The 12,149-nt window shown below is 38.0% G+C and overlaps 1 protein-coding gene across 5 annotated transcripts in view; it reads right to left on the bottom strand.

The window, feature by feature from the left end:
• Positions 1-391: 391 nt before the first annotated feature.
• lrrc9 (leucine rich repeat containing 9) overlaps positions 392-12,149 on the bottom strand; it is a 302,164-nt gene continuing 290,406 nt past the window's right edge. For 4 of the 5 annotated variants that reach the window (XM_070877538.1, XM_070877541.1, XM_070877539.1 and 1 more), the window contains 4 exons: positions 8,459-8,584; positions 4,569-4,746; positions 2,954-3,128; positions 392-431 (listed from right to left, as the gene is read on the bottom strand). In XM_070877538.1, the coding sequence (XP_070733639.1) occupies positions 392-431; positions 2,954-3,128; positions 4,569-4,746; positions 8,459-8,584 (519 nt within the window). Of the gene's footprint in view, positions 432-2,953; positions 3,129-4,568; positions 4,747-6,487; positions 7,121-8,458; positions 8,585-12,149 lie in introns of those variants that run through there. The other variant, XM_070877542.1, reaches the window with a different exon arrangement.

Genomic DNA, 12,149 nt, shown 5'->3' with positions numbered 1-12,149 from the left:
AGAGGGTTGTGGCATGTACTAACTTTGTTTTAATGGAAATTCTTTAAACTTAAGACAATTTACATAATACTCAACTCAACCAAAATGTTAAATTCAGCATCCCCGAATGCTAAGAAGAAACTGACAAATAATGCGGGAATAAGTAAACCAACCACTGTGTTTTAAATATGTTTATAGACTGTTTACAAAATACTGCAAGATTATTTTGAAGGAGAAAATCACTAATCCCTAGAAATGTAAAATATATTTGAAAGTAAAAGCCTGAATGGATATTTCATGGACTCTGTATAAAGTTAAGGACAAATGGTGCTCGGCAAAACTTGTTCACCTCCCTTTTCAGAAAGGAATATATTAGCTGACCGTATTGCTTTCCTTCCAGCTCTTGAATTTGTCACATTCGAGATGGCTTTGGGGCATTATTGTTGTGTATCCTGTAAGAAACCTTTCCATCAGCAATCATCTTCACTTTCCATAATTTTTTTTAAAAGCTCAGCTAATTAAATAATGTTCATAAATTATTGTTTATCATTAAAAGAAAATAAAGTCAGAACATTTTGCATGTTTTGCAAACATTTTGATTAAAGGAAATGGAATGCTACACAAATGTTTGAACTAACTTTGCGACAATTAGCTTTAATTTGTCTCTTTAAAATTAAGGCAACAAGGTATTAAATAAAAATAGCAGGGGGAAAATTGTGGTCGGAGGCTTCCTTTGTACGAACGCCTCTGACCCGAAAAAAATCTACGAAAGTAACTGGTAGTCCTGGAGGAACATAGGATTTCGGTCGGAGGCCTAGATTCCCTGCGCAGCGCATGGGGAGATGTCTTTCAAATACGTACGTACATGCTGAAGTCATATGGACCACCAATCACTATGCAGTATTCTCATTGATAAAAATGGGAACTCCATTTGTACGAGTTCCCATTACTATCAATGAGAAAACCCCCATAAACACCAAAACACAGCATAATAAATAAATAAAACACCTCACATATTTAAAATTAATTGAAATTAAATTTAATTAAATGTTTTAGAAAAAAATTTTTGGGAATTTTTTTTAATATGTTTTAATCGGGCTAAAAATAAACTTACCTTAATAGACAAGGTTTTTAATATAAAAATGTTTAAATGTAATTTTTATATGTTTTAAAAGTGTTACTCTGGTAAAAGTAAGCTATGCACCTGCTTTTACCAGGCGTAAAAGTTTGAAGGACATTCGCTGGGCGTGAGTTGCGCAAATAACCCAATCTCTCCCGCGCGGATGTCCTTCCTGTGGGGATGCGGAAGATCTGTACAAAGAAATCTTGACAAATCGGAAAAGCCGGTTCTCAGCACATGCGCACCATGCCCCGAAAACCGGCTTTGCGAGGCCTTACTGGGTCCGTGCGCACTTCATACGGACTTGGAGAGGCCAGAATTTTCGGCGAGCATCCTAAACTATTTTTAATTACATTGTCTTAAGTGTCCAATAAGAATGACAATGGATTATATAGAAGTAAACATTTCAAAATAAATTATTGACAACAATTTGAAACCTTTCTTCATCTTAATCCGAGTTTATGAGCAATTTTATTTTTATTTAATTTAAAATGACCTAATTTTAATTAGATCATACTGCAGTATCATTTAATTCATCATCTCTGAATTAATGGACATGGTTTTAAAATATAAACATGAGTGTTTAAATTTAATTTTTATATGTTTTAAATGTGTTACACTGGTAAAAGTAAGCTATGCGCCTGTTTTTATCAGACGTAAAAGTTTGAAGGACATTCTAATGTTTTTCTAACTCCTGGCATTACCATTTGAATTTGGGCCATCATCCCCTTTGTCTCTCTAATCTCTCCTGTCTTCCAACCTATCACAGACCTTCCCTTTTGTTTTTTCTTCCCCTCCCCCTTTCAGTACTTGTTAAGAATCTGTTCTTTTCGAACACTCTCCAGTTCTGACGAAGACTCATCGACCCGAAACTTTAACTCTGCTTCCTCTGCACAGATGCTGCCTGACCTGCTGAGATTTCCAGCATTTTCTGTTTTTATTCTAAATTCCAGCATCCGCAGTATTTTACTTTTGTCATCTCTGAATTACATGTACTGACTATGCATAATTAAATAATCAAATCAAACTAATTCCTACAGACAAACCAAAATAAAGTCACAGCGGTGCATTTTTTACATAATATTTAATACAAAGAAACACATCATACTTTTCCTGGAATGCTTCTCAGCTAATTCTGTTATTTTATAAATGGGTGATAGTTATGGGACCTGAATAATATGGCAATAATGTCATTCAATTATATATATATGCCCTACTAAAACTATCATTTCATGTGGAATTAAAATAAAGTTCTAAACATGTTTTTCTATAATCCCAAAATCCAATAATCAAAGCAATAAGCTACTGATTGGATGCAAACTCCAGCCATTTTGCTGAATTAAAAATACTGATTAAAACATTTAATAGGTGTCACTCTGTGAGCAGCCACAAATATTAATGTGGATTTTAGAATTCAAGTGAAGTGTGATCTCCTGTTTCCCTCCATAATAATGTTATTATCTTAGAAAAGAAAGCAACCTTTGCATATTTGAAAGAAACATTATTCAAATAGAAAATGTTCAACATTTCTTTCAATTTAAAAATTAATTGCTTCTCAGAACTTTTGTTAAATTTTGTTCTAAGATGCACAAAATGGTAATGCAATTATATTTTTGAATGCATTTACATTTAATTTTTCAGTGGGGACCTTATTTTTGGATTGACAGTCATAGTTGCTTAAATAAGCAAAGCTTCAGTCAAATAAGACTGCTCTGATGGACACGCTGTTGTCCATTTACAGAATACAAGTTGTACTTTAGAAAAATTAATTAGAGTCTGCATTTTATCTTCCGTAAAATACATTATTTATGAAGCAATTCTGAATATAGAATTCAAAGTAAACTAGCTGCATACCTGTTATCTTGATCTTGGCTGTGCATTGAAGTCCGCATATTGCGAGAACTGCCCCTCTGCTGCTGCATATAAGGAGGTTGATAGTTTGCTCCACTTTTCATCTGCCTGCAAACAATGTCTGGATGTACGCTGCGAGTATTTGGGAGGTTCCCTCCCAAATGCTTGTGTTTCTTATCTGCAACATTGTTTATATATTGATAAGAACGTTCTGAGATCTATTTCAATGTAAATGATTACTTTAAGTAAGATATCTAAAGCTTGCAAGTCAGAACTGTGTATTTTAAAATATATTCTTCACATAACATGCTTTATCAATATTCTCATAGCAATCATCATGGTAACTTTGTCTGACTTTTATTGATTTTGCAGTATATAAAATCAGAAATTGCATGTTTTTTTCTACATTTTGCTCCTGTAAAATTGGAGCAAGTATTTTTACTCTTTGGGTTGGAAAGCGTTGAATTGGAAAACAAGAGATATTTAAATGACACAAACATAAGATAGTAGGTGGCATATTTTGGGACTAAAACTATTGTTCAACTTTTATATTCACTTCAATATTTTGCGACTAAATCTATTGTCCAACTTTTATATTCATTTCAATATATATTCTCTCTAATTTGTTATTTCCTCTCAAACCCTTCGGTAGTTTCTTATCTCTGTACAGAACTATTCAGATTGGAGCTAGTTAACAAGGTCCTCTTAGCCAATGTGTCACACTACTGGTCTACTGAGAATGGTGATGACACAGTTACATGAATTGTAAGGCACGGCAGCCTCCGGAGGTGGTAAGACCCATCTAAAACTGGTGAGTTTAATCAGCACTAGTTTAATCAGCACTAGAATTAGAGCATTAGAACAGTTGAGTTTAGAAGTGACAAAGGCATGGATGAGGGCTTCAGCAGCAGATGGGCTGTGGCAGGGGCAGAGCAAGTGATGCTATGGAGGTGGGAGTCGGCAGTAGGCAGAGACATTCCTGGCAGCAACATAAACAGTACCTCTTGAAGTACATGCCGTCATATTTTCAACTTATCTGTACAGGAAAATAATAGTTTTATGCTTAGTAACCAATATGAACTTTGCTCAACTATGGGGATGGGTACAATGGCAGAACAATGGCAGTTGTTTTTCTATTGTTCCAAAACTGTGGAATATGCATCATGATGTAAATCGGGTGAATTTCACAGCACAGGGAGGCTTAGGTAGTAATAAAGAACCAATATTTTAACAACAATTTTCATTTATATAGTGCCTTTAACATAGAAAAATGTTGCAAGTTGCTTCACAGCACGTAACCAGAACAAAAAAATAGAAACTGAGCCAAAGAAGGAGATATTAGGAGGGGTGATTAAAAGCTTGGCCAAACAGGTGGGTTTTTAGGAGGGACTTAAAAGGAAGAGAGGGAGATGGAGAGCTCATTGATTCTTCACTGGATTAAAGCATTGATTCCTGGAAATCATTCCCCTAACACATTGTTACCGCATCTCTCTGAGTTTTTTAAGGTATCGGTATTAGGCAATTTGGCACACAGAACAAATAAACAAGAAAATTTGTTGGAAGTAATACATAATCTCTGCAGATTGTTGTTTAAGAACAAGAAGTTACTATTTCTTACTTTTGGCTGTTTCCTGTGATATTGAGTCCCCAAAGCCATGTGGGAGATTGAATTCTGGTGGTGAAAAAGGCGGCAACGCTCTAGCAAGACTATTAGCTGGCCGCAATGCATTGGGCCTGGTTAACAATGGCATAATTATAGACAACCCTGTTTCTGTAGGAGGATTTGAAGGAATTCCCTATTGATAAAATAAAATGTTAATACAGTGAATATTGAAATCTATTTCTGAAATTACTACTAAATAACTGAAAGTGAAAATGACCACTTTAACCGCAAACATTTCCTGTCCAGATTGGTGGCTTTTCCCCACCCTAGAATTGAAGGAGTTTCCAACTCGTGTGCAGCAAAAATACAAGGAGCTACTGGTCATTCACTATGCAATATGCATTTGTAGGATGCTTGGCTGGTGTACTCAGATTTTATATTTTATGATTGCGGGTTCAGTCGGATATGAACAGAAGAGTTACACTGAATAAATCTACCCAGCCGGTCTAGGATCAGACATAAAAAATGATTACTTAGGCAAGGTAACAGAGAGCAATCTTCCCCACAGAATGGCATCCTCGTAAGGAGTCAAAATGTTCTGGAAAGGAAGGGAGGAGAAGCAGAACAATGAAAAAAAAAGAAAGAAAAAAAGTAATCCTTTGAGAGAATGTAGGATACCTTTTATGTTTGCAGCTATGTTTGAATTAGACCTAGATAAATAACTTCTGGGAATTAGATCACCGTAGGGAACTCACCATCAAAAGTATATCAGTTTTACCTCGGGTGAGAGTGGAATAGCTCTGACATCCAGCAATATCAACTGACTCTCACTGCAATACATTCCTACTTACCAATAATTATGTCTGAGTCAGCAGCAACTCTATAGGAGCGGGAAGTAAAAGGTACAGAATGCAGAGAACTAGAGAAAAGGAGGAAACAGCAGAAGAGGTTGAAAACAAAGCCAAAAAGTAGAGAAGAAAAAGAACAGAAAGAGAAACAGCAAAATGGATACAATGAAATGGGGAAGGGAGAGAAGCAACAATAAAGTAAACAGTAGGTAATGAATACTGCAAGATGTTTAAAAAAAAATCTGTCTTTCAGTAACGACACAAAGATAAGCACAGAAACAATTTTATTGTTTGAATGCTTTATTTTCTGGTGCTATCTCACTTGTGTACATAGAAGATAATATCCACTGACCAATGATGGACAGCTCTGACTAAACTCAAGGCCATGATTAATTGGCCCTTTTGCACCGAACTGGAGCTTCAGTAACTGAAGTAAAAACAAACATACTCAAGGAATGGAGATTACAGGGAAGGGGTTGTAGGACTATAGGAGGTTTCAGAGATTTGGAGGGGTGAGGCCATGAAAGGATTTAAACACCAGGATTAGAATTTAAAATTTGATACGTTTAGGGACTGGGAGCCAAAATAGGTCAGTGAGGATAGGGTAATACATGAGCAAGACTTGGTGTGGGATAGGATACAGGCAGAAGAATTTTTAAATGAGCTGAAGATTAGCGTGGAGGATGGGAGACTGGCCAGGAGAGCATTGGAAAACAAAAGCAAAATATATCGACCTGCTTAACCAGGAGTTAATATAGGTCAGCGAGCACAGGATTGATGGGTGAACAGGACTTGGTATGAGTTAGGATGCGGCCAGCAGAGTTTTGGATGAGCTTAGGTTTATGGAAGGTGGAAGATGGGAGGCCAGCCAGGAGTGCAGTGGAATGCAAAAGCAAAATACTGCGAATGCTGGAAATCTGAAATAAAAACAGAAAATACTGGAAATACTCAGCAGGTCAGGCAGCATCTGTGAAGAGAGAAACAGAGTTAACGTTTCAGGTTGATGACCTTTCGTCAGAACTGTTTCTCTCTCCACAGATGCTGCCTAGCCTGCTGAGTATTTCCAGCATTTTCTGTTTTTATTTTGAGTATTAGAATAGTTGAGTTTAGAAGTGACAAAGGCATGGATGAGGGCTTCAGCAGCAGATGGGCTGTGGCAGGGGCAGAAGCAGGTGATGCTATGGAGGAGGGAGTAGGCAGTCTTTGTAATGGAGTGGATATGGAGTTGGAAGCTCAGCTCAGCATCAAATAGGACTCTGAGATTGGGAACAGTCTGGTTCAGCCTGAGACATTGATTGAGGAGGGAGATGGAATCGGTGACAAGAGTAGGCAGTTTGTGGCAGAGGTCAAAGTTGACGGCTTCAGTGTCTCCAATGTTTAGCTTTGTTCCTGACAACGCAGTGGAGGGGTCAAGAGGGGTGGTGGAGAGGTAGAACTAGGTGTCATCAGCATACATGTGGAAGCTGATCCTATGTCTGTGGATGATGTCGCCAAGATATAGATGAGGAAGCGGAGCGGTCCAAGGATATATCTCTGGAAGACTTCATTATTCAGGAGTGGCTGTCAGGCCATAGTTCCCTTCTCCAGCTCTCCCCAAGGCCATGGCCTGCTCACTGCTGCCCAACTTCACTACTCCTATCCTCATTGTCTTGTCGTTCCAGCCAATGACAAATGGTTCTCTTTAGCTATCAGCAGTTTCTGCTTTGTTGTTTTTCAGAGCTAGAGGGCAAAATTCAAAAGCTTTATTCGGGAAAAGTTTAGATGTTTTTTTTTAAACAGAAAGTTGTGTGTACATGTATATGTGTATGGGTGTGTAGTTGTGTGTTTGAGAGGATAAGGGAGATAAAGAGAGAAAAAAAAGAACTATTTCCAACCTGACAGACTGTACTGACAATATACCTGTAATATTTGGCTTATGTTTGAATTATAAACATTCGATTAATGATTTTTCTCAGTGAAAAATTCAAATTATGTTTGTGTATAACAGTATTTCAATTTATGTTTTTGAAAATTATTTGAATATAAGTTATATTATAAATTTGAGTAGTCTTTCAATTAATCTTTTAAATAATAGCTTTCACCTATATAATTCTGAAAGACTGTCGAGCTGTGAGAGACAGTGAGAGAGCAAGAAGTGGAGACAGAGACAAAGAGAGACACATGCACAGGGAGAAAGAAAAATATAGAATGTTTTTTTCTCATCCTAATTTGAGTTCTTTGTTCTTTTCTCTATACGAAACAAATGAATTTTGAAAGCTTTTCAGGGAAACAGCTTTTAATTGCTATCACCTGTGTTTTGTTGATAGTTACTAAACTTAAACAATCTAATTAGTGATACATGTGATACTGAGAGACAAATAGGGATAGAGAGATTAGTCAGATACAGGGGCAGACATAAGTCAAGAAATAAACCACAGAAACAAAATTCAATGTTTGTAGAGATCTTCCAGGTACCCTGGGAATCCACCAGTGAGTCAATACCTGCATTCCACTCTCATGTTCTACCATATCCCAGGTTTCCCCTCCACAGACCCTGTCAATGCTGGCAAATACCAGCACTCCTACCCCAGTTTTACCAAACCCTTGTAATAACAAAGCCCAAGATCACTCCTAATTTTTCCAAAATAAAGGATTCTCCTGCCCTGCCCCCCACTCCCTCCCCAGTGTAGTTAAACCCCATTCCTTCTCCCTGATACTGATAAAACTCTGGTATCTACCTCTCTGGCTGATCCATATTGCTGTGTATCTTCAATATTAAAAATGGTAAAGGATGAAAATTGAAATTCATAGCTAAAGGAATATATAGAAAATAAAGGCCACTCATTTATGATAGTCACAGAATAATAGACAGAGTTATGGAATTTAACCACCAAAGCATTGATTAAAATCCCAGACTATCATGTCTTAAAAATAGAATTTGACTTATTCAGTCACCTTAAATCAGTGACCATGATGTTATAGCATAACCATTCCTGTTATAAAACAGTGTATTGTTCAACTCACTGTGAGCAATTCCACAGGGGATCTGCTAGCACTTTAAACAAACAAAATTCTTACATTGTGCTCACACAATAGAAGTTCAGCTTTTTCTTTCTCATCCACAGTAACTGGTACATCATCTAAGATCTGGAGCCTCATCAATCGGAACACTAGGAATGGACGATACAAGATTTTACGAGAGACCTACAAAAAAATTTACATTGGTCATCTCAAAAACGCCTCACTTCTTCATCCTCTTAAGGCTTTAGATTCATAACAGTCATCAGGTGACATAGTAGACTCACATACTACATTAAACACGCTCAGTATTCCACAAATGTTAATAATTTTAGAGCTGCCTATATTGTGAAGTATTAATAACAAACAGCATCTTCAAATTAATAGATTGTTTAACAAGAATTGCTCTTATTTGTAACTTGTAAACCCATTCAATGATGATACAAATCTTTTAAAAACAATAGTAAATGATTAAGTGATCAGTTTTTAACAAATGTAACCTGAACTCCTCAGATAGTTTGGGGGGATTATTAAATAACGGTCTGAGCCATACAGACCATAAAAGTTCCAAGTTCAGTTCTTTACCTGTGCAGAGTTAGTTGATCACAGCTGGGGCAATGCTTGGGAACTACAATTAGATCCAGTGCCGGGAATTAAGAAAGGGAAAATCGGCGCAAATTCTCCCTCCTGATTGTGAGATAATAATCCCATTCACATGTGATTGGGAACTGGATTGGGCTTGTTTGTGATGTATTTTGGCATCACTGTCAAGGTGCACGTATGAAAAATGGTTGCCTGGACGGGATACTGGAGTACACCCCAGCAAGAAGTCAATGACTTCAGGAGAGAAGAGAGGAGAAAAAAAATTAAATGCACAAAATCATTTTTCTGTACCTCTAGTGATGATTGATAACTTAGGAAGTTCAGGCATTTCTCACAAAAACTTTGCAGATAGAGAAAGCTGTAACTGTGGCTTTTACAAAAATAGTAGAAGTGGTCCTTATGTTTATATTGCAGTATATATTCCTCAATCATTTCCCTACATGCTGATGTGTGGGAGGAACAGTCTGTGTGACAATGGCACTACTGAAGTTGCTATTCGGAATTGGTATATAAGTACCAGAAAAGCAAGTAGAAAATAACGATGGTACATTTTATTTTTAAATTTAACCATGTCTGTTTAGGTACATAGCTGAAATTTGAATGTAGTTGCTGGTAGAATACTTAAATAATGCATTAAAAGGTGAAGCTTGGTCTACATCATGGTTTCTGAATATACTGACTGAACAGGCATACACTTAAGCTTTTTTAAACATTATTGTAACGAATGAGCAATTATTTCAATTGTGAAAAAAATGTTCATTTTTAAAAGAATAAAAATTGTAATTTTTGTAATGTTTTATACTTTTGACAGATGAAGCCCAATTGTGACAAAGTATTTTGTTATTCATTCTTGGGATTTGGGCTTCGCTGCCAAGGCTGGCATTTATTGTGCATCCATAGTTGTCCTGAGAAGGTGGCGGTGGACCTCCTTCTCGAACTTTGTAGTAGTTTCATACAACTGAATGGTTTGCTAAGCTACTTCAGAGTCAACCACGTTGATGTGGAACTGGAGTTACATGGAGACTAAGCCAGGTAAGGGCAGCATGTTTCCTTCCCGAAAGGACATTAGTGAACCAGTTGGGTGTTTATGACAATCCGACAACTTCATGGTCATTTTTTACTGATAACAGCTTTTTATTTCCAGATCAAAAAAAAACTCAATCCAAATTCTCAAAATGCCATGGAGGGATTTGGACTCATGTTCTCTTGATTATTAATCCAGGTCTCTGGATTACTAGTCCAGTACATAACTACTATAGTACCATATCCAAATACATGATAAATGGTTATATAAGACTTTGCACTATGTGCTAACATGGGAAAATGGCTATCATCCTCTTTCAGAGTTAAAGGAATTGTCCTTAAACCTACTTAGTTGTCAGCCTTGGCTCAGTGGTAACACTCGAGCCTCCTAAGTCAGAAGGTCATGGGTTCAAACCCCACTCCAGGAACCTGAACACATAGGCCTGGATTTTGCGTTCAGCGGCGAACGAACATCGTTTATTACGCTCATAGCTACCCGTGGTCTTTTGCACTGAAACTTACTGTTATTGGGAGTCAGAAACAGTGCAGTGCCCTCTACAGGGGATCTGGGACCTGTGTGAACAGGACAAGCAACAATGCGTCTCCTTAACCAATCAGATTGAAGAATCCTTACTGAGATACCAGTCTAAACCAGGAAGTGTAAGTTAGAGTAGTTAATTCAATGTAAAATCATGTACAGAAAGCAAAAAAAAAAATGGGATTAAGAGAGAGAGAGAGAGATAAAAGAGACAGAAAAATGTAAAAAAAAATAATTGACATTTTTTGAAATCTCCAACAATAATGAAAATCTGAGGGAAAAGGACTCCACACTTGTAAAAGTAAATTTTCAGTGCCAGAGATTGTTTAGTAGTAATTAAGACTCATCACTCCTTAAAAATTCACTTACATTTGAATGGACAAGTCCTAACCTTTTCTGGCTTGTTTAATGGGTAAATACCGCAACTTCATGCCCTTCACATATTTCAATGCCGAGTATGTCAGCGAAGTATCAGTGTAGCGAAGCTTGTGGAGGAGCAGGGAAATTCGGACAGCAATTTTCTGACTTCCGCATTTAACTCCGCATGTGCGGATGCCGGAAGTCTCTGTCCGCTTTACTCCTTAATAATGGTAAGCGCTGATTGTCTCACAATTATTCCAACCGCAAAATCCAGGCCATAATGTAGGCTGACACACTATTGTAGTACTGTTGAAGATGCTGTCTTATGGATAAAGCATTAAACCAAGGGGACTGTCTGAATTGCTGCTAGTTCAGACATTGTGTAGCCAATGTATATGGTACTCTCTTTGGATGTAAAGCATTAAATGTTAATTTTCACATACAAGGAAAAGATTTGTGATTGACAAAGAAAGGTTTTGAATCACAGCTTAACTGGGAATAAAGGGTTATGGGGAGCAGGCAGGGAATTGTAGCTGAGTCCATGACCAGATCAGCCATGATCTTATTAAATGGCGGAGCAGGCTCGAGGGGCAAAATGGCCTACTCCTGCTCCTATTTCTTATGTTCTTATGTTCTTAACTGCACTGTGACAAATAAGATAGCTGTTTATAACATTTACTTTGTAAACATACAATTTTATTTTATATTTAGTATTCATGGGCTCAAAATTGCCCAGGAGCTGCTCCGTTTTTTTTGGAGCAACTTGATTTTTCTGGAGTATCTTAAAAATCCCCATTTTGCACGTTCAATTTGCGCTAGTGTAAGTGAGTTCTGCTCCCTGTGATGGCCCCGGCCTGCTGATGGTCTTTCAGGCCAGGACCATGCCGCCGCAGGCTGCTCGCTCTGATGGTCCCGGCCTGCAAGACCATCAGCAGGTCGGGGCCATCAGAGGGAGCAGCGTGCGGCGGCATACCACTGCAGGAGGGCGACAGCTGCGAAGTCAGGTCGCTGATTGCAGTGTGGGCAGGCACAGCAGGAGGGGCGAAGGAGCAAGAGTTTGTAGAAGGAAGTCACTGGGGCCCAGGAGAGGCGTGAGTCTGGGGCCCAGAAGAGGCAAGGGCCCAGGGGCAGCATGGGCCAGCCCACACTGCTATATGTGTGCACACTAGGTCCGTGCAGCAGAGCTGGTCTCCAGTCGTCTTGGTTAATCCTTGCCACTGGACTAAG

Source organism: Pristiophorus japonicus, chromosome 4, assembly GCF_044704955.1.
Source record: "Pristiophorus japonicus isolate sPriJap1 chromosome 4, sPriJap1.hap1, whole genome shotgun sequence".
NCBI classification, from domain to species: domain Eukaryota; kingdom Metazoa; phylum Chordata; class Chondrichthyes; family Pristiophoridae; genus Pristiophorus; species Pristiophorus japonicus.
The sequence above is the reverse complement of the archived record's forward strand: the minus strand, read 5'-3'. Positions and strand labels throughout refer to the sequence as shown.